The 23,377-nt window shown below is 41.7% G+C and overlaps 1 protein-coding gene across 1 annotated transcript; it reads right to left on the bottom strand.

The window, feature by feature from the left end:
* Positions 1 to 5,767: 5,767 nt before the first annotated feature.
* Positions 5,768 to 9,711, bottom strand: malb (mal, T cell differentiation protein b). Its single transcript, XM_061087841.1, has 4 exons — positions 9,625 to 9,711; positions 6,457 to 6,621; positions 6,104 to 6,244; positions 5,768 to 5,842 (listed from the first exon to the last, which is right to left on the bottom strand). Exons 1-4 carry the CDS (start codon positions 9,709 to 9,711, stop codon positions 5,768 to 5,770), a joined length of 468 nt encoding a protein of 155 aa, XP_060943824.1.
* Between the last annotated feature and the right edge of the window lie 13,666 nt (positions 9,712 to 23,377).

The following is a 23,377-nucleotide window of genomic DNA, read 5'->3' on the forward strand; positions in this document are numbered from 1 at the left end:
CACATGTCGTCCATCTATATTTACTGTCTATAGAATCATTCTTTGTGATGTTTAAGACATAACACGTCATTTAAACTTACAGTCGTGTGACTGATTTCATCTGAAACTAAGGCTACGTTGTAGCACTAACGGGCCCGAGCACAAGTCTGTTGCGGTCGTTGGAGAGAGCGATCAATGACCAAGCACACGTCTCTGCGTTTCATGCGTGTTGCGCACTGCTGCAAGGATAAACGCTTCACTTCCTGCGTCCGTCACGCGATTTCGATCCTTGCCTGCTAATTGCTCATTACGGTCTAAAAACCATAGCTAACTTCCTGTTGCCAGAAGGTGGCGCAATCACTATTATTACATACAGACTAATATATCTGTTCAAGTAGGGGCTGTGATGTAGTGTGAGCAATTTTGTGTCAATTGGACAATGCTACAACAACTTACTTTTCACACTGATCAGTAGGTGGCGCTATGACCCTGAACTTATATTAAAATATGGATTTGTTCAGGTCAGGATTGTGATCATAGGTCAGTAGTTTGGAGCCGTTTGGATAATGCAGAGTGGATTTACAAAGTACTTCCGGTTTCATGGCAGATCAGTAGGTGGCGCTATGACACTGAGGAAATATTGACACATAGAGCTGTTCAGTCTTGGACTCTGATCAGGAGACAAGTTTGGTGGTGATAGAACAATGCAGAGTGGAGTTATGACAACATCGTGTCCTTTGGCGAAGATGATCCTTCGCCGCAGCTCAATGTTTACACGGTTTGAGGAAATGACACAATTCTGACCGTGATCCGTGATATTGTAACGCAGCCAGGAGCAGTTCATAAAAGTATAAAACATGTCACTTCCTGTTGCCACCAGGGGGCGCTGTGATTTCAAGTCATAATTTCTTTGTAGATGTCATCAGGCCGGGACTCTTGTCCTACACGTCTAGTTTGGACTCCATTGGACCATGTATGTCCGAGATACAGAACCTCGTGTTTTAAAGGCGTGTAATGAAACTTTGACGCCACGGTCACACTGTGTGACGAAAAGTCGATCTTTGACTTAGTTTGTATCTCCGTCTTGTTGTGATGACACTCATCTGAATTTGAAGTTGATTTGCTGAAAGCTCTACGACAAGTATGTCAACATGGCCACTAGATCCAAAATGGCGGGCTTCCTGTTGCGTTTTTCATAATGCTCCTTCAGACTTGTAGGACTGGTCACGATACACTGGTGTTCCGATTTTGGTGAAGATTGGTTGAGGGGAAACCTAGGGGCTGCGTTCCAGGTGGCGCTGTTGAGCCATTTTGCCACGCCCTTTTCAAATTACTCCAGAATATGAAATTTTCACCACTTTCTAATTTGCTGCAAAGTTTAGAAGATTTTTGAGCATGTTGGCGCTCTTAAAAAGCCAATTATTTTGTCTGAAAAAAAATAATATTAACCCTTCGCATTTCGACAGGGACTCCCACCGTCGGTGCTCGGGCTCTAATAAGATCAGTTTTTTTAAAATCAGCGAGTGGAAGGAAACTTTGCTAATTTCTCTGCGATGAAGCTGTTTTAGTGCAGAAAAGCTGGAAAGACAGAAACTGAACGTGAAAACTTAAGTTTGTGGAGTTTCAGGAGGAAACTGCCTCAGTTCTTCTCTCACAGGAGTTTCACTTTGTCTCCATCAGCTTTGAATGAGATCCTGGAATGAAGACAAAAGAACCCACTGGATTTATTCTTTATTTCAACTTTCAGCTACTTCACACATTACATCACTGCTTTTAATGACTCGAGTCTATTTGAGTTTACAGAACTCAGCTGTGGCGTCATAATTACCAACACAAACTCCAGCATAGAGAGGCTGAGTGAATGTGGTCTGGACTCTGTGGAGGAGAGTCATGGTGTGAGAGACGCTGTAGAAGGACAGAACACCTGCTCTGTGATCCAGGTACACTCCTACTCTGGAGGAAAAAGGACCTGACAATGGAGTCCAGATGTTGTTGTAATAAAAGTAATAACCATTTCCATAACAACATAATGACCAAGATTTATCATTGCATCCAAATCTACATTCATCTAAGTATCCTGCTCTGCTGATATTCTTGTATGCGACTGCTACACGAACTGTTCCCTCCACCTTCACCTTCACCTCCCAGTAACAACGTCCAGTCAGACTCCCTCTACTCAGAACCTGACACCAGTGAGTGAATCTGTCTCGGTGATCAGAATAAGACTGTTGTTTATTCATTCCTGTTACTTTTCTGTTTCCCTCAGATAATAACAGACGTCTGTTTGCTGTGTTTGGATCCAGTGTGATTTCCTGTGAATATTTTAAGAAGTCAGCTCTGGTCTCTGGCTCTGGTTGTCGCAGTAAAACATCCACTCGAGACACAATCTGTAAAATCTGTGTCTCTGTCTCACTCAGAATGTCCTGTAGTCGACCTCTGACCTGTGACAGAGCTGCTGTCACGTCCTCAAAGTCCCTCAGAGGACGGATCCTGAAGCTGGATGAGTGTGTAGATGCACTGAGTGGTGACAGTGAGGGGTAGTTGTGTAGAAGCTGGTTGTGATCCTCTGTGTCTGAGAGCTGCTTCAGTTCATGGTCTTTCCTCTTCAGCTCAGTGATCTCCTGCTCCAGTCTCTCCTGAAGCTCTCTGACTCGACTCACTTCAGTTTCCTGCTGGGATCTGATCTGCTGCTCCACATCAGAGCTTCTTTTCTCCAGCAGAGGGATCATCTCACTGAAGATCTCCTCACTGTCCTCCACTGCTTTATCAGCAGAGCCATTGAGGGCCTCCTCCTCCTGTTGAAGCAGCTTCACGTCTTTCTCTCTGTCCTGGACTCTCTGCTGGATTGTTTGTCTCCTCAGCCCGAGCTCTCTCTGCCTCTCAGTCCTTTCTGCTGCAGCTGACACTGTGTCGTGGTCTTCATGATCCTCCACAGAGCAGAGATCACAGATACACTGCTGATCAGTGCGGCAGAACATCTTCATCACCTCGTAGTGACGAGAGCAGATGTTCTCCTGGAGCTTCTTGTGCTTCTTCAATGCAGCTGACTGAAGATGAGGCTGGAGGTGTTTTTCACAATAAGAGGCCAAACAATTCAAACAGGACTTGAGAGCTTTCAGTTTTCTCCCAGTGCAGACATCACAGGCCACATCTTCAGGTCCAGCAGAGCAGTGATCAGCAGGAGCAGCTAGGAGTCCAGTCTTCTTCAGCTCCTTCAGTGAATCAGCTAACATGGTGATTGTCTCCAGGACAGGCCTCGTGTGAAGGTCTGTCTACACTGAGGACAGCTGTAGCTTCCTCTCTCCTCCTCTTTGTCCCAGTGGGTGTTAATACAGCTCTTACAGTAGCTGTGTCCACAGACAGTAGTCACTGGATCCTTCAGTAGATCCACACAGATCCAACAGGAGAACCTTTCTCTGTCCAGGTGATTTTCTTGTTGCTCCATTTCAGCTGCTGCCAGAGACTGAAGAACAGATTCACTTCCTCTGAATAGAAACAGATCTCTGCTCCTCCCTCTCTCCTTCACCTCCTCTTTTTCCCACGTTTTAACACACTATTGAAAAGAGCAACAGTCTTCCCTCTCCTCAGCAGTGTTGTCACACTGTTTAAAGGAAGCTGCTTTCATGTCACACTGATTAAAGGCAGCGTCCTTTAAACAGTGTACTCAATGCATTACACACATAATAAGTATGCAGAATAGTAGCCCTTTTTAATGTTTCATTATTATGTTTTAACCAGACACAAACAACAGGTTTTACATGTGTCAAAGATAGCAAAAGTATTGTTGTAAGAACTGGGTCAAAGTGACTTTAATGTTAAAAGATCTTTAAAGTTCACAAGGCACGGACATTAATTGGCTATGATACATTAATAACAGCCACTCACCTTCATCATTTCAGACAGAGGAGTAAAGTCGTAGCAAATTTGAGTCTTTTTATGTAACTCACTGAAAAAAAAGCAGTTTGGTTTAGTAACCCTAACCCAGTTTCAGTCATTCAGTATCATGTTCAATTGACATCACTGCAAAGTCCTTCCACATTCATTTGTACCAGATTGTTGTACATCGTTTTAACAACAGCTCAACTCTCTTTCAACATCTAAAAATCCATCCTGGATACAGGTCACTACACAGAGAGACACTTAAGAGACTGGTCACCCTGGCAGTCTTGATATGATTTGCCCCAAGACTGTTCTGTAGATCAGTTTGAGGAAATGTCACAATTCTGACCATGATCCATGGATGCATCAAAGTATAAAACATGTCACTTCCTGTAGCCATTAGGTGGCGCTGTGATTTTAAGCCATTATTTCTGTGTAGATGTCATCAGGCCGGGATTCTTGTCTTACATGTCTAGGTTGGACTCGATTGGACAAAATATGTCTGAGATACAGATCCTCATGTTGTCATCAAAATGCTATGCCACGCCAAGGTCTTACCGTGTGATGAAACCAAATATACCGAGGTAGATTATATCTCCCTCTTGTTGAGATGACATTCCCAGAAGTTGAAGTTGATCTGATGACAGCCCAACGACAAGTTCATCAGAGTAATAAATAATAAAAATCCTTACAATTTCAATAGGGTCTAATGAAGAGGTAAATGATAAAAGTGTGAAAATTACATGTTTACGTCATCATCTTGCCCCCTAATGTGTCAGTGTTTTAGAAAAAATGCTCCAATCCGCCTGTGATGCTTTTGTTGTCTCTCTCAACATCTGAACAAACAGTGAAACCATCATGTCGATTTAATTCACATCATCGATCTCCTCTTAATATTTACATGTTGAAATGGTTTGAAAGTCAATCACGTGGAAACATATACGTCACATGAAATCAGAGTCCTTCAGAAGCAAAGAACTAAAGCCATAAAGTACAAAAAGCTTGAGTTGTTTATAGATCTATATTTACACATTTATCACTGGTTCATAGAAAACATGGAGAAAAACTTCTATCGGAGACGTTTTCACAAAAACAACATTCAACAACATCTTGGATTTGTAGAAATTTTTACTTCCAAAACTTCATCATTGATCCGTCATACGTCTTCATGAAAACAGTGAAAATACAGCAAGTCTATAAAAAGTGTGAAAATAAACAGAAGATTATAAAAAAGTGAAAAAGGTAAAGGCACTGCTGTGCTTTATAGTTTGACTTAATTTGACTTAATTACAGCACAAGTTTGTTATTTCCTCATCAAGTTATCTTAACTTTAATAATAATAAGTTTGATTTATGAAGCATATTTCTACGTAGTCGAGTTCACTTCACATAGTTTGAAAAGCTGCTTGTGAACATGTGATTAGATCTGAGTTTTAATCTACACCCATCCACCTTCATGGGACATTACTGACTCGTTTAAATCAGATTCCGAGATTGGCCATTTTCTATATTTTCCTTGTGAAGGATGTTTTATGTGTCCGCAGAGTTTTTATTAAATGGGTCCAGGATTAAATTGTTATTACATTATGATGGTGTTTTTTTTTACATTTTTACCAATTTACCAACATCCATGAGTTTGTGTAATTTGGTGCTGATTGATTGATTAATTGATTGACTGGTTGATTGACTGGTAAGGCCACATGTGCTCTTATTAATTCATATTATTAATATTGTTATTGTTATACAGGCCGACCAATGAAAAGGTTCATCATCCTGCTTGTTTTCCTTTCATTCATTTAATGATTTCCCACATTGGTTAAAAAGCATAATAATAAAATAAAAAAGAACAAAAGAATAAACATCATTCAGTGTGAAGCTGACAGCTCAGCTCGGTTATTCTTGGTTTGGTTTCAGGACCTCTTCCATCGGATGGCGGAGAAAATGGCGTGAAGGAAGTAGAGAAGCGTGGCCACAAAGGACATCACCTGAAAACACACAAGCACCCGATTAACACCTAGAGGACAGAGGCGGTAATAACAGGATTGAAATGAGTATTAAAGATGTTTTTCCTCAGAGCTGCATGAAGAGAAATCTGCCCTTTAGAGCTCAAAGTGACACTTTCAACCGTTTCTCAATTTTAGTTTTTCTGCTGCTTTTATGCTATTACTCCACTAAGTTCAGTGTGTGTGTGTGTGTGTGTGTGTGTGTGTGTGTGTGTGTGTGTGTGTTGTATCATTGTGTCATACCACTGCAGAAATATCCAGTCGATAGAATTTGAGCTCAGCAGGTGAGAGAACCGACAGTTTCCCCCTCAATACGGTGATGTTCGCCAAAAGCACCGACGCACTGAGGTAGAAAACCGCAGCGACAAAATGATAACCCACATCCTGCAGAGAGAGAGAGAGAGAGAGAGAGAGAGAGAGAGAGAGAGACAGAGAGAGAGAGAGAGACGGCAGGTTATTACCCAATATTCCACCAACATAAAAAAAAGACACACCCATTAACAAATTCCCCGAGTCTCAAATGATGAGTAGTAACCAAGTGGTACGTTGCGGTGTCTACATACTTTTGGCCACAGGGGGGGGGGGGCGTGTCTTACCAGGGAGGGCCAGACGCTGCTCTGATTGGCTCCGCAGATGAAGATGAAGAACCAGAGCGTAGTGAAGACGAAGCAGAAGACGGACACGAACATCACCCAGCCCAGAGGGTTCTCAGGCACCACGTAGGTCGACGCCACCAGGATCCACACCAGACCCCCGAACACCTGCAGGGGGGGGGGAGGAGAAGAGATCCGGTTGGGCTTGGGTGTCGGTTTCCATGGCAACAAGACCCATATTTCCTATAACCAGGCTTTTTAAGACAAAATCCTCAACTAGAATGAGGATTTTGTCTTAAAAAGCCGTGTTATTTTGAAAGTAGTTATGTTGATCTTCTAGTTATTAGAAGATCAACATAACTACTTTCAATGCTCTGATTGAAAAATGAGCCAATAAGAGAAGAGCTGAGGCGAAACAGCGTCCGCCGGGTAACGGCTAGCGGCGTCCGTTTGGTGCTGAGCAGATGATGAACGCTGGGAAACGTTTCAGAACTCAACTCTCTGTGAAGCTCCGAGGACGTTGTGATGAGGATTCTCATACAGATGCATCCGTATGAATGACGTAAAGCTGCAAGAGACTAATTTAAAAAAAAGGATTGCCTCCTACATTTCCCATAATGCAACTCAACAGCATCGTCTTATCAGAGGCATCATGACCACTGACTGCTTTTCAAGGTTTGACTCTAAACCTCCAAACAGAAAACAGATGATTTTCTTGACTTCAGAATATGTGTGAAGTTGGTGGAGTTTCCCTTTACAACAAGGGTTGGGCCAAAGCACACACACACACACACACAAACACACGCCGCACACACAGACACACACACACACACACACACACACACTCGCCCTCTGGTCTGTTTCTCCAGTCTCGCTCTCTCCTCCTTTGACAAACACTGTGCTTGAAAGACTCTTTGGCATTTTGATGGAACTTGGTTCTGTGATAAGAGTCCCAGTGAAACCAACACAAGCCCTTTAATGTCCTTCACTCCTCATTGTGAAACTTTCCCTTAGAGTCACGATAAGACTTTAATTCCAGCGAAGACACGTAACGGTCGGGCGTGAATAGAAAGTATCAACGGCCGAATTCACTGAACGTGTTAAAACGTGTTTTTGGGAAACACCGATCTTACAGGTTTCCTCTGAGAAACTAAACATAAAGACCTGGATCTGCTCCTACTGTTGAAATTGAATCTCAGGATTTCCAATAAAGATTTGTCAATAAAATTCTTTTCATTCCACTTTATGAAGTGAAACTAAGATCAGAGTGAACAACAAACCGTCCGAACTCCTAGTTCTATTCATCTATTCACTCTTTTTATCCTGCTGATATTTGGACGTCATTCTATTGTCATTATGTGAAAAGAACAATAATGTGAATAATGCACAAACTCATTGGACAATAACAATTAAGCCGCTGTGCATTTGTAACTCGGCAACCAAAGTTCAATACGACCACATGCAAAGAATGTGCCACGCCCTGATTTCTACAGCAGGTAGTTGTATAACTGCTGGAAGTCTGAGCCTCACTAGAGTTTCACCCATAGAAAATATTATAAGTCTCCGTATGTTAACTATATGTCATTTGATACATATTTATATGAAAGTGCACATTTCTGTAGGATTTATTTCAGCCTAATTCACTTTTATAGGGAAATTTCTATGATGCTTAGAATTTCAAGCGAGGTTGAATGTTTTTCTACTCAACGTGAAAAGTTAAAGACATAAGATCCTGTATAATTTACACAATAACTAATATGAACGTTTGTGACGAGACCATATCCTTCAACTCCAAGAACTGAGAGGAAGGAAAAGAGAAACGCATCTGAACAAACACCTGAAGCAACCGTTCGTTCCTGTAAAACCTATTTGCATAAGTTCCCTCAAGCGTGTCAGCAACATTACATCAAGCATGTCTGTGAACCTGTATTCATACCAGTGGAACTTTACTCATATTTACACATGCAGGGCATTCCAGGTGACAGGGAACTGGCCTGAAGCCCATTCGTATCCCATTATTATTCAGTTCCCGTTTTATCAGAAAGTCTATTCTCCACCTGGCGACCTGTATATCCTCGATAGAAAGTAAATCGGATGTGCGAACACAGCATGGGGCAGTGGGGGGGGGGGACTCTCTCTGTTTGTAACCGCTCCATCATCCAGGTACATTCCTGAAAACCGACACTGGACCAAAAACCTGTCCAGCCACTTCTCCCTCCCCTGCCCTTTATGTATCTGTGATGGTTTAGATTTACAGTGCAAACTCGGACCGGAGCAGTAAACACCCCCCCCCCCCGGCTCCACTTACAAGTCGCTCTGCAACTCAAACTGTTTTTCCACCTGAGTCGCTCAGATTTAATCTTCCATTTTTTTTCAGACCCTGAAAACCATGAATTCAACCAGGACCTAATGTTAACTTGTGAGTTTAGCTCCCAAATGTAAATGAATAAAATCATATGATTTTAATTTACTGATTAAGATGTTAGAGGATTAATCAACATTGTGTTCATAGCGATGTCTAAAACTATTCATCATATCCAGAAAAGACCTTTGTTGCTTTTTCCACAAATAAAATGCGTCAGGTTTGAGAATGTTTGTAATTTGACATTTCTGGTGAAATTCTCCTTATCCGACATATTTAAAATGTGATTTTGAAAACATTTAATTGTATTTAAAATGTGCAGGTCCCCATAGATTCCTTAAACATAGAGGGTTTTGTGCTGAGCGTCAGGTGTGTGGTCGGCTGTCACACTGAGAACACTTGTCCTCGTGTGAACGCTCATCACCACTTTGCAAATGAAGACGTCAAACACCAGAAGGTCAAATAAACCGGATGTTGTGTGAGGATCTGAACGCTGCGTCGTGGTTTCAGGCTTTGTGTTGATTGTCTGGTGTGTGTCTGTTTGCTCAGATCTGGATTAAACATGTAAGAGGAGCGTTGTTACGTGATATTTACAATTCACAGCATGTGACCGAGACAGTTGCTATAGAAACATGCATTTTACCCAGGTTTCAGTTTGTCCTCTGGGGACGACTCATCACTTCGTTTCACAAGCTCAGAAGAACCGAACCGAACCGATCAGTGATGAGGAGGCAGGTCACTGAGACCTGAGTCCTGAAGATGGAGACTGCACCAACAAGACTGAAAGGCATCAAATGATAGAAACTCACAAACTCAGGGAGGAAGAAGATGTCAGGAACGGAGGTGAAGATCCTGCAGCCTGTGGGCAGAACATCTCCGGACGTGGTGGAAGCCATAGTCCAAACAGTGTGTGTGTGATTTCCTCTAGAAGGAGATGTGTAATCTGCTTTTTAAAGTCTCTCTCTCTCTCTCTCTCTCTCTCTCTCTCTCTCTCTCTCTCTCTCTCTCTCTCTCTCTCTCTCTCTCTTTCCACTCCTCCCTCCTCCACTGCACCTACCCCTCCATCCCTCTACTTGAAGCTACCAGTTAGACAGGTGGTTTTGGGTTTCGTTTGTGCAGCAGGAGGATGTCTCTCTCTCTCTCTCTCTCTCTCTCTCTCTCTCTCTCTCTCTCTCTCTCTCTCTCTCTCTCTCTCTCTCTCTCTCTCTCTCTCTCTCTCTGTGCGTGCAGTCTTTTTTATGTGCGTGTGCCCTCATGTGTTTATCGTGTTTGTGTGCGAGTCTATAAAAGGCAGGACCGTTGGTTTACATGCACACACACCAGTGATTGCGTGGCAGCTGATGCTCAGAGCGAATCTACTGTCGTCCATCATACAGTCAAATGTTTGAGGTGTTTGTGATGCTGGCGATTTATTTCAAGATTCTGCAAACAGACGATAAATCAGCAGCTTTGGCTCGACTGTGAGCGAACACGAGGCTGAATGAGGCTGGAAGCAGCATCAGGATGGAGAGAAGGACAAACAAGGACACATGTCAAGTGGTTTACACAGAAACAAGAGCAGACAAAGCAAATAGACAGAACCGGAGAAGCAGGGAGGGGCCGAGTTAGGAGGTTTCAGACATTGGTAAAGTTAAAGATAAAAATAGGATCTGCCTCTTAATTCATCTCCAGCTACCAAAATCAAAAAAAAAATCGTGGAAATCAGTATTTCTCAATATTCCAAAATAACCTTTGAGACAAAACTAATAAAACCTCCTTGTTTATCACAGATGTCTCACGTCAATCTGCTGTGAGTCACATACACGTGAGATATGTGAGACAATACATGATTCTTTGTGTGTGAGTGCGTCGCCCGGTCGAAACTGACAAACACAGCGTGATGGTTTCTAAGCTGAGGGATTAACACACAGAACAATACACAACTCTGCTGCGGTGTCACAAAATCACAACGTGCACAAACACGACACATCACTTCTCTGTTGCTGTCATTGTTCCTCGTGGGCGGGTCCTGGGATCTGCTTCACTTCCTCTCAAGCTGGAAATAAAGACTTGGAATTTAAAAATGAAAGTTTCTTCAGTATTTAACTATAATGATCAGTGTTGCCACAGTTACTTTGAAAAAGTAACTTAGTTACTTTACAGATTACTTGACAACCGGTTTTGCCAACACTCACTTTATTAGAGGTGCATTTTTAACAGTAATGTACACAACAACAACGTATAATGTATCTCCTGACATTTTAAGTTGAACTTAAAAACTATTTCCTGAAAAAATACATGTTTTTATAAAAATAAAATAAAGACAGTCTTTCTTGACTTCACTTAACATAAATAATTGTTTTTATAAAAAATAAAAGAATGACATATTTAACTGTTAACACTGTAATGGAAAAACGTACTACTTATGATCTACATTGTTTACAAATGTAACTTTTCATGTTTTTACCTGTTGTTCACAGCATTAGAGAAGCAAGGAGTGGTTTTACAAACAGCTGTTCTGTGAGGCAGCCCGGCATTGACAGTAGAAGGGATCTTGTTTATTACGTCACGAAACGAGGGCGATTCAACTTAATTGTCGTATAGGCTTCATGACCTCACTCCCAGAGACGCAAGAAGAAAATCAAATATATTGTAACGGACTGGGTTTATGTTTATGTTTGGATTTGACGTATGTTCAGTAAAACACTGTGTTGAAGGAGCGTTCCGATATCCTGAGGGTCAGTGAAGGGGTTGGGGTGGGACATGTGACTGTTTGGACCAATAGGATGGCGTTGTTGGGGATGTCAGGCCCTCATTGGCTGGTTGTGTTGGGGATCGGGGGGGCAATGAGGAAGTGAAGTCTTGTTGATGTGAGCGAGTGACGGAGTAAGAGCGAGAAGTGCACATGTTCGTGTAGATGATAATAAAAGTAACAAAAAGTAGACAAAATAGTAACGCACAGTGACTTGGAGGAGTAACTTTAATCTGATTACTGGTTTGGAAATAGTAACGCGTTAGATTACTCGTTACTGAAAAAGGGGTGGGGTTAGAGTAACGCGTTACTAAGTAGCGCGTTACAGGCATCACTGATAATGATAATAAACAAATAAGTTAATACGTTTCTCTTGTCTCAACAGTGAGAGACTTTGAGCTTTGGAGATTTAAATAAAGTTTCTCCAACTTGTGACCTTGTGACCTTTGACCCGGGAGCGATGGAGGTTAAAGAATCAAGCTGAAGGATTCAGTGCAAAGTGAAGAGCTCTCCTGTGAATCTCAGTTTCTTTTCCAGCTAACACCACAAACTGTCAGATCCAGCTTCAGACGTCCAGCTGCTTGAGGACCGGCTCCGTGTGCAGCAGTGACAGATGCTCTCATGTTGTTCAGAGGCAGAAACCTGCTCTGATCTGAGGAGACGCTGACCCGCGTCCACCTGCTGGCGCCTCAGCCTCGGAGTCACTCGGGTGCTGGACCCTCCCCCCCCGATGCTCCGAGGTTAAAGGTCAGCGAGGAGGAGATCCAGTCCCACATCACTGGTTTTACATTTGCTGTTTGAACCAGAGCCAGAAGCAGAACGTGAGCTCTTCCTGGTGATTCAGCTCAGTTTCTTTTATCGCACTTTGTTTTATTTGAGGGTTTTAACCGATCTCTGACCACGAGGTTGTTTTATCGAGCTCTGGTCTCATGACGCAGGTTTCAGATCATAGATGAGGTCATTAAATCCACAGTAGTTCATTAGCATGAACAACAATAAACTTGGGGAGGTGTCAGAGCTTCTACCTCCAGGGACGTGGACGTCAGAGCTGCATTTAGATTTAAAGTCATCACAGTTTGTATATGAACTGTCTCCCCTCATTCAAACCAATGTTCTGTAACTAGCTTATTATTTTATTTAGGGCCCGAGCACTGACTTCAAAGTTCAGGTGAGAACCTATTGAAATTGTAAGGATTATTATTATTATTATTAGGTCCCGAGCACTGATCAACGGTCAGGTGAGACCCTATTGAAATTGTAAGGATTATTATTATTATAATTATTATTATTATTCAGGCAAATGAATTGGCTTTTTGAGGGCTTTAACATGCTCAACTTCTTACCAAAATGTGAATATCTGATTACATTTTTTTTATTTTGTATTAATACAAAAAAAAATAGTTCTGTGAGACGATTGCTGAGACGATTGCCATGCTATGACGATTTCATAGCATGGCAGTTACTGCAAAGCTAGTTTGATGGGCAGCTCAAGTGGTACTACTGGTTTCCATCACACTGATCACTGAAGTTTCTCTGCAGGACGTAGGGTCGTTTCATGCTTCATCAAAGGTCTGTCGAGCTAAACAGCAGGAGAGAAAGAGATGCACAATTAATTATCAAACAACAATATCCGTTGTTATTAATCTTCTCATCAAAAGGTAGTTTCTGAAGATATTGCACAAAACACAGGAGATGGAAAAAAAAACCATAAAACAAGTTTACCTTTAGCCCAAGGCCACATCCTTCAATAAAGCGAAGACATCCTCAAGGTTTTGTTGTTGTCACTGGTCCCTGAGGCTAAACAGCAGGAGAGAAAGTGATGCACAATTAATTATCAAACAACAATATCCGTTGTTATTAATCTTCTCATCAAAAGGTAGTTTCTGAAGATATTGCACAAAACACAGGAGATGGAAAAAAAAAACATAAAACAAGTTTACCCTTAGCCCAGGGCCACATGCTCCATTAAAGTCAAGACATCCTCCAGGTTTTGTTGTTGTCAGTGGTCCCTTGGTAGGTTTGTGAGGCTAAACAGCAGGAGAGAAAGAGATGCACAATTATTTATCAAACAACAAACAACTGCGTCAGTTTTTATTAATCTTCTCATCAAAAGATTCTTAGTTTCTTAATATATTGCACAAAACACATGAGACTGAAAAAAACAAACATAAAACAAGTTTACCTTTGGCAAAAGGGGACATGATCGAGGAAAGACAAGACAAAGAATTGTCAAGCTCCAAACCCTTTCAGTTCCCGGACCTCTCTGTAACAAAAAAGAAAAGAAACAGAGTGTTACTATCATTATCATTATTATTATACATCATTTATACAATCATCTCCTTTAACTTAGCTACATTTTTAGATAACAAACATGTAGGATCTCTCTCTCTTTCTCTCTCTCTCTTTCTCTCTCTCTCTCTCTCTCTCTCTCTCTCTCTCTCTCTTTCTCTCTCTCTCTCTTTCTCTCTCTCTCTCTCTCTCTCTTTCTCTCTCTCTCTCTCTCTCTCTCTCTCTCTCTTTCTCTCTGCACTCTAACAGTGTGATGATAAAACACCATACGAATCATGGACCTTCTGACAAAACTAGAGAAGATGCTCGTCCATCATCTTACCTGAGGAGGAGGACGAGGCTGTCTGAGATCAGCTGCATCAGAGGAAGTGAAGGTCGTGATGAGCAGGAAAACCTGCAGACACAACACGGCCAGCAGTGACTTTTTGTCCATGACTGATAAACTGAAGCATCTGATGCAGCTGGGAATCACACACACTCTTTATAGTCACTGCCCAACAACAACTTCCATGTGAACAAAAAGGAACCACCAACAGTGCTGCTTTGCAGCCCTAGAAATTTTAGTTGTTGTTGTTTTTGATGGTATGTCTGCAACTGCTGCGTGTGTGTGTGTGTCTGCGTAATTGTTTGGATAAATGTAACTATGCATAATTTGCACTATACTTGTCGGATGCAATGTTTAAACACTGAAAGACTGTTAATGCTGTCATTAGATGTCATTAAAACCGAGTGTCTGATTCATTGGATGTATTTCTTTGGTTTTGCTTTATTTGACTTGATCTGAGCCAGTTACTGAGGTAATTCCTAACTGTTATACATTCATACCGAAGCTATTAATATGACCGATTATTAAATTATGCTGTTATAAAGAGCAGTAAAATTACTTAAAGTTGTTAAGTGAAAAAAATTAACTACTTACCAACTTTTTGTCATGATCTGTACGTGTTTTATAACCAGTGATGTCTTGAAGCAGTTCACTTCTGCGCAGGAGGTAAATAAAAATTAAAAAAATGAATTTAACAACGGGGGCACTGTTGAGCCATTTTGCCACGCCCATTTAAAATCACTCCAGAATACGTAAACTTTCATCACTTTCTAATTTTTTTGGTACGGATTTGAGCATGGTAGAGCCCTCAAAAAGCCATTACAATTATTACAATTGTGCTCGGGCCCTAAAAAGAAACGACTTAACACATGTCAGTAAGCTACTCAAATAATACATAATCATCAAAAGAGGTTTCATGATCTGCAGCATGAAAGAGGAGGTTGAGTAGAGGCTCCATCCAGCTCACTAAAAGGCTTCGAAATAGAGTCCTACTTTCCTGGGACTGAACAGGAAGTAAGGCTCTCAGCATTATTAGTGGTGCTTATTATTATTATTATTATTATTATTCAGGCAAATGAATTGGCTTTTTGAGGGCTTTAACATGCTCAACTTCTTACCAAAATTTGCAGAAAGTTAGAAAGTGGTGAAAATGTACGTATTCTGGAGGAATTTTCATTAAACTTAAGTTTTTATTTACTCACATTTGATTGAAAGTGAAGTTGCTTTTGAAAGGTGAACTGTCCAAACATATCTGCCAGGAGAATTAACCTTCAAAAGTAAAAACTGAGCATATTGGCCTTTATATCAAATTGTGTTGATGCAGATGTTGATAGAAGTTGTTTGATTGACAGGTGCGCTCTGGAAAGTGCAGGAGAAAAACAACAGTAAGTAAATCCAAACTTTGAGCAGCTCACCTGTTTGAATGACAGTTTGTTCGATCGTGTTAACCAATAAAAGTGTCATAGTTTTTTTTGTGATAGTTCCATATAGAAAATCTGCAGCAGATACAGTCGATGCTAAACGTGTGTGAGTCTCTTCAGCTCCAGTCGTGCACCAGCGATGTGAGCAGAGGATTATCTGCTCCCACTTCACTACGTGTCTCACTCTCATCCAACACTATGGTTCATTAGCTCCAAGTCTGAGCAGACAATGGTCTGTTCATTCTCCTGGTGAAGGGTCGCTCGCTGGGATCTGCAGATATTTATGTGTTGTGTCTCTTCACCGGCGAAGTAGCATTGATGTTTACTCAAGGATTTTTCATTCCACAGAAAACCAACCGAGGTCACGGAGCATCAGGTCGAATCCTCGTTTCAAATCTGTCCTTTAAGTAAAATGGTTTAACCGGGTTAAAGACGGAGCTCATTCAACAGGAATACAACGAATTTGATTATGTGCAAGTCAGACACAGCAACATGTGTGTGTGTGTGTGTGTGTCTGTGTGTGCGTCACTGTACAGGATGTGGAGCTGCAGCAGCTTACTGAGCATCGCCTCAGGTGAACATGGAACACGCACACAAACCGTCATTAGTAGGCAACGCACATTTTGAACAGGAACCAGCTGCTCAACACCAGGAGGATCCTCTGCTCGTCTCCTGTAATCTCCTCTTCTCCTTTTTATGTCTCTCTACATGTCTTTACTTCTTCTTTCTCCCTTTGTCTGCCTCCTCTTGCAGTTCCTCACATGAGACAAAGCACAGTGACAACGGCCCAGCACAGCGTCACCAGGAGGGATATCACTCACGGCATCCATCAAAAAGTAAAATATATGTAAAATTGAAAACTCACATCAGTGTACATTGAATTCTGGTTTTTGATTACCCAGCCTCCTGCTGATGGTGTCCTTCCCCCCCGCAGCTGAGCAATACCCTTTGTTTTAAAACATTTTCACACTGATCTCCTCTAAACTGTCCGAGCTCATTTAAAGTAATATTTGAGGCTTTGTTTAAAGCTGTTGAATCCAGGCTCCATGTTGAGTTATTCCTATCGGCAGCTTGTCTCCTCGCCCGCTGACTCAATCAATCTGGTCCCTCTGTTACCAAACAAGTTGTGTGTGTGTGTGTGTGTGTGTGTGTGTGGTTTGGGGCGTGCGAAGCAAACTGAGGAAGAAGAAAAAGAAGAAGGAGAAGAAGAAGAAGTAGTTTAAAAGGGGGAAAAGTAAAGAGACGTGCATTTGCATGGAAAATGGAAAATGTGCTTTTCATTCATAGAATCCCTCCAAGTGTTGTTGGTAAATCCTGTGTCCTACTTACTGTATCTCAGTTCATCTTATGACAGGAAACAGTTTTGTCATAACCTGTTTCTTGAACGTAGCACAATAAGTAGAATTCTTTGTGCTTGGGTCAGGTTCAGTTAGTTTTTTTTTGTTAAGTATCCGACAGAAGATGACGAGTCGCCCTCTAGTTAACGGCTCAAACAATAAAACTGTGTGCAGTTATCTAAATGTAAAATGCTGCAGATTGTTTCGCAGCTTACTGCTTTGCTCCACTCCTTGTTTCCTTGTGACGTTCAGGGAAACGTCTCCGAGGGAAACTCTGATTGTTTTCATTCTCTGTATTGAAACCGCACACTCTTACATCTCTGCATATACATTCTGGGAGGTGCATTCAGTTATATTCCTTTTGCAAAGTGGGGTAATGGATTTTATGAGCAAACTGGAGAAGCTTCAAATCGTTTCACGGTCACTTTACATCCATTCATTATCTTTCCTTCTGTGCGGGTTGTGGTAGTTGGTTGTGCCCACTAAAAGGCTTCGAAATGGAGTCCTACTTTCCTGGGACTGATCAGGAAGTAAGGCTCTCAGCGTTATTAGTGGTGCTTTTCTCTAAATGACAGTATTTTGTACACTGCTGACCACTTTCATTAGAGCATATGGATTTGTTTTCCCAGGGTGCTGATAATCAGATCTCAAAGTGCACATGTAAATGATACAACACTTAATTTTATTTGTGTGATTTTTTTTTATTTTGCATAATGAGAACTCACAACATGTAACGTGAAATACAGATTCAGTCTACAACCACTGACTTGTGTTTTTTAAACTGTAAGAAAGTAAAATGAAACCCTACCAGAAGTAATTATAAGCATTTGAATCAAAAAATGTTAAAACCACCTCATCCATTTAATTGGCTTGTATCTCGTCAGTAGTAGCTGTTGGCAATTCATGTACTGTACTTCAAAGTGCTTAAAAGAAAAAATATGAAAGTAGCTTGCTACTAGAATTCCACAAATGTACTAGACTTAAATATCTAAAATAAATTAAAGCAACATTTAAAATGTGTCTGAATTGAAATGGAACAGGAATTGTCAGGTAGAAAATTACAGAAAACGTCATTTTACTTGTGTGAGTGGGGCACAGTTGTGAAGACAACAGGAGAAGTATCAGCTGAAATCCAGGCCGATTACAAACTTATTTTTTTGATAGTGCCTGGAACACATGAAAACATGACATTGGGAAAAAAACTAAATTCAACCCAAGAAATGCTTTGTCAGCTTGTTCTGACTGGCTTCCTCCATTTCTCCAAATCTCAGATTTTTTGTTTGTGTGCCACAAGTAGCCATCAAGCACAGAGCACACAGCACGATGGACATCGATGCTTCATTACACTATAACCAGAGAAACCAACCAGTTCTCACATGTTACAAGACCAAGTCTGATGTGTTTAAGTTTTTGTCATTTAAGCATAATATCATAAGGAATAACATAAAGTTTTCTTCAGTCTTTTGTTGACAACAAGAAAAGTAGAAAAATTCCAGCATTGCCCTTTAAAAACTAGATGGTGACAGAGTCCCTTAAAAAAACTTGCCCATCTTCAGTCACTTACTGTTTTAGTCTAGTAATCCTTGTATTTACAGTGTTGACCATAACTCGGTTATATGCATATTTCAATCAAAATAGCAATTAAACAAATTTCAATAATAACTGACACACATTCAACTTGGATCTGTGACCCTGAGGTGGTTGCTCAATTTTCCCAGTTGGTGTTCCAGCCTTTTTCCAACTATAACTTCATGGATTGAACAGAGCATATAAAATGTGGCCTCTAAAGTCGCTGCACAGCACAGCAGAGTGATCACATGCATAAAATTACACATATTTACAGATGAAGTGAAATGATCTAACTTGCAAGTCTGCAGTAACTCCTGTATCAGTCCCAACTTCTTTCGAGGTGCATTCCTGTTCCGTAAAAAAAACCCAATGTTAACCACTCCCACGCTCAGAGCTTAATGATTTAACAATAGTTTCTGAAACGATAGTTTTTATTTACATCTGTTGGGACATGTTTTTTTGCAAAAGGCAGGTCTCTCTTTCAGGCCTGTATTGGAAGTCAAACCTGAAATCACATGGCCTTTGTCTTGAAAAAGCCACAAGCCGCATGGGCTGGAGAACTCATCTCCCAGAGTGCAACGTGTTCTCTTTGTCCTGAGAAGGTCAAATAACTCAAACTCCCAGGAGGCAACATGTCCCCTTTGTCTCAGCATCTTCGCACCTAGGTGCGAAGTTCTGCCAGGGTCAGCTGCCAATTGGCCAATCTGGCCACATGACCTGGAGGCCACTGGGCCTATATAATAGCAGGCCTCCCCCAAAGTCTCCCTCTTTCTCCAATCCATCCGAGGGCGGAGGGCTGCTCCTCTCTTTGCTCCATTCCCTCTGAGGGCCGAAGGCCGCTCCAGCCACCTCTCCTGCAACTCCAAAGGAAGGGGGTCCAGGCTGCTTCACCCTCTTCCTCCACCGATCACCACTGAGGACAGCAGGCTTCCAGCCTTTCCTCCTGCATCAGCGAGTGGAGAAACCTGATTTCTCCAGCTCAAATCTTCTCTTTCCAACAACCGGAGGTCAAAGGTCGAGCTTCCCGCTCATCTTCTCAAGAAAACCTCCACGCATCCCAAGCTTCTTCTAAACTCTGTTGGGACTGAGGCCCAGTGATCTGAGTTTTCTAAAAAGGCCCATAAAACTTGAGGCCTAAACGCGAACCTGAGACCAGCCCTAAAGTTTTCCTGGGTGTCGACACCCAAACCCCCCCCAGCAGCAGGCCCTGGTGGGAGATGCTGCAATCAGCTCTGCTGAGACCTAAATGAAACCTGAGATGTCCACTGAGGGCGAAGCCCGCCCCTTGGGGCCAAATTCTGATAGTCAATTGGCCGTGGGCCACACTGACCCCTGACCCCTCCTCCCAGGGGGGAGTCACCTGGAACATGACTTAAAAAGGCTGAGCTCACAGAAACCTCTCTCTTTCCTCCGATGCTGACGTTCCCACCAGGCCCTTTCGGGTCTGACCAGAGGTTCCAGCAAACTTAAGGAGGGAACTACTTTTCTCTTAACTGCTCTTTTTCACTCCAGCACTGACGTTCCAGCTAGGCCTCCTCCGGTCTGACCCAAGGTTCCAGTCGCTAAAGGAGACGACTAACACTCTCTTTGTCCTCAGATGCTCAGGTCGTATCCAGACCCTCCAGGGTCCTAAACACACGACTCAGTAACTAAGGAGGCGATTAGACGTTTGTTTAATTCAATTCATTTGATTTGATTTGATTTATTCTTTTATCTCAGTCGAAGTCTTATTTTGAAAAGACTTTTTGCTGTTTTAACTTGAAAAGACAAAACAGGAATCTCACTCGGGACGAGTGAGACACGGACTTTTTATTCTTTTCCCAACACGATCTACAATGGCTACAAGCAGCCGCACGTTCCTGTGATGCAGCGCGATCTCCGCTGCTGCAGAAGAAGACGAAAACCTCATCTCGCCACGGAGCACGACGGATCGGCTCCGGCCCAGCTGCGGTGCTCACGGGAGCTCGCCTAAGACACTACGAGCTATTCACTGGACTTCCGGGATATCCGCGCGGAATGCGCACGCACCCCACGAAACCACGGTCACAGTAAGAGCCTTAAACTGTCTGGGCAGATGTTAGTTTAATACGTAGCGTATTGATTTAATACTTGAGTGTATGTGCTTGCGGAACCTCCGTGTTTCTTCATTGTTTTAGCCGTGACGAGCTGGCTACTCGGAGCCGCTACTTCCGGTTTCCGGTTTGACGGAAATGTTTTGTGTTACAGTGAATAGGGCCGCGAGGAGCGCTTCCGGCCGCACTGTTAACGTCTGTGTGAGTCTGCAGTGATTTTACCGATCAGAACCTCAGCCCACAACGTTCGCTTGAGGGCTGAGGGGTGAACCACTGTTAACTCATCTCAGGCGTATTTTTAAGAGCTTTGTTCTCTCCTCTCATGTTTCTCTCTCTCTCTCTCCTTCTGAACCGACCTACACACCCGTTCCGATCTGTATTTAGAATACAGTTCATGTAACATAGTTAAATCTATATTTAAAGGGCCTGAACGCATCTGGCCGCCATTTTGAAGCCAAAGCTAAACTAGAACAAAGAATCCTTTGTTCTACCTCCTCCTTTGTGTCTCACACGTGGTCCGGCGGCCATTGGAGATTATTCATCTCTAGACCCGCCCTCCATTCTGGCTCTAAGTTCATAATGGCTCCGCCATCTTGTTTTGTAGTCACAACCATATTGAGAGTTTTTAGGCCTTGATTCCACGAATCATGATCGGCCGCCATCTTAGATGTGACGTCACGACGTGACTGCGTCATCGCCACGCCCCCTTCTTTTTCTCTCTCTCTCGCTCTCTCACACACACACACACACACACACCCACACAGACACTTTGATAGACACAGACAGATACACACACACAGATACACATAGATGAATACATGTGTTTTCTAAATGGTGATAAGTTGCTGCTGTTGTTATCTTTGAAATATGGGAGTTTGTTAAAATGATGAATCATTAAATAACACTAACTTTATTTCACATGCACACACATAGACACACACACACAGAGAGACACTTTGACACAGACACACCCACACCGAGACAGACATACATAGGTAGACCGCAGGTTACATGTATTTTCTGAATTGTGATAAGTGCTGCTGCTGTGTTTATCTTTGAAATATCGGAGCTTGTTAAAATGATGAATCATTGAATAACATTATAACTTTATTTCCCATTTTTAATAAATGCTTTTGTAATTAAAGTATCTGTAGTCTGTGATTATTTGTGCATATGTATGTGATTGCAGCTGGATTATGATTGCCTGTGCTCGAACTTAGAAGCCTTCACTGTTTATTAAATAATCGTTAATATTAACTATTAAGATTATTAATTTGACATTTATCATTATGAGACTGATAATTATAGTTTGACTCATTGGTCCCTGTAACCAGGGTGGTGCCCCTCTACGATAAGTTATGGCCTTATCATTTTTTAAATTATTTTTAATAAATAATCTTTTATTATTTTAATAATCATATTTCATGATTATTAATAATTAGCCAACGTCAAGTCTACTCCTATTGCACAACAACTCCTTGCAGCGACTCGGTGTCCTGCAGGTAAGAACTAAAGATTCAATAAGCAACTGAACTGCACAGCTCAACAGAACCGCTGAAGCAGAGACCACACGAACCAGAAGACTTCACAGAACTGAGAACTGAACTGCAACTTCTTTTCCCCCTTTATCCTTGGACTGGTAACATAATCTGGGCTTAATAATTTTACTAGACTAAGCAAGACTGTTTATTTGATTCTGTGTGGTGTTTATAAGTTTGATTGATATATGTGGTGTTATTGTAGTTACAAGCTAAATCAAAGTTAATGTGAGTTAGGCTCTACAGAGACCCTGCCATTTTCTGATTAGCATTTTCACAGACCCCGCATATCTCTTCACCTACTTAACTACGTCCCCCCGACCAGAAGGAGGGGGGGGGGGGGGGGTTTGCTATCTTAGAGACCATCTTAAAGATCACAGGAAGGTGTGACTCTTTGTTTAACTACCAGAGAGCCCCTCTCACACACAGACACACACTCACACACACATCGTTGTTAGTTAGCACATATTGTTAGTAACTCGTGTTTTGATACTTTATTATGTCCATTATAAATGTTTTCTTTTAAACTTGTCCTGTCATTAATGTTGCATAAGTGAAGTTTGCCAACCGTAACACTGTCAAGAACTCTATAAACCTTAACTGTTCACTATATAATCTTTAATAGTAAATATTAAGATTTCCAAGTGAACTAGATCTAAATGAGACTGATCTTAATCAATAAATTGGCTATCGTTTCCCTTCTGTGAAGGGTGGTGCCCCGCGAGAACTTAGTCAAACTAAAGTTATGATTTAATATTAATATTTTAAATATTAACGTTTTATTTTTATATTTTTGATAACCCAATTTATTGAACGCCCAAAGGCACACCAGCTTATGGTATCATTCATAACCATTATTGCACAACAATCTCAACATAATGAAGTGAGAATCTGTAAATATGTTTTATATCTCTCAGGCAGAGGTGATTGATAAGTGCTGAAAATTCACCATTTAGATCTTCTCTCGTAATTAAATGTAAAATTATGTAAGGCACACACACACATATATATTTCAATGTGAACCCATGCCAGCCCTGTTAAAATACAAGTTGTCAGTGTTGATTGTAGTTACACAGTGTAACACACACACACAAACACACATATTTCTCATTCCCAGGTAGAAAGACCAACGTGTGACGTCTCAGGTTGTGAAGTTCCTGATCAGGTCTGATGCTCTTCAACCTGACGAGTCCAGTTTCAACCTGTTCTCTGCAGGGGTCTTCCCCTGACCTTTGACCTCCCCAGGTACACATGAGAGTTTTGGATGACAAATCTGAAAC

Source organism: Limanda limanda, chromosome 15 (genome assembly GCF_963576545.1).
Source record: "Limanda limanda chromosome 15, fLimLim1.1, whole genome shotgun sequence".
Taxonomy (NCBI): domain Eukaryota; kingdom Metazoa; phylum Chordata; class Actinopteri; order Pleuronectiformes; family Pleuronectidae; genus Limanda; species Limanda limanda.

Bases quoted from the DNA above. Each gene is read 5' to 3' on its own strand.
- malb (XM_061087841.1), bottom strand. From the start codon at position 9,711: ATGGCTTCCACCACGTCCGGAGATGTTCTGCCCACAGGCTGCAGGATC. The intron at 6,245-6,456 runs GTAAGACACGCC...CTCTCTCTGCAG, and splicing joins GCAGCGTCTGGCCCTCCCTG to GATGTGGGTTATCATTTTGT. The intron at 5,843-6,103 runs GTATGACACAAT...GTGTGTTTTCAG, and splicing joins GACTGGATATTTCTGCAGTG to GTGATGTCCTTTGTGGCCAC.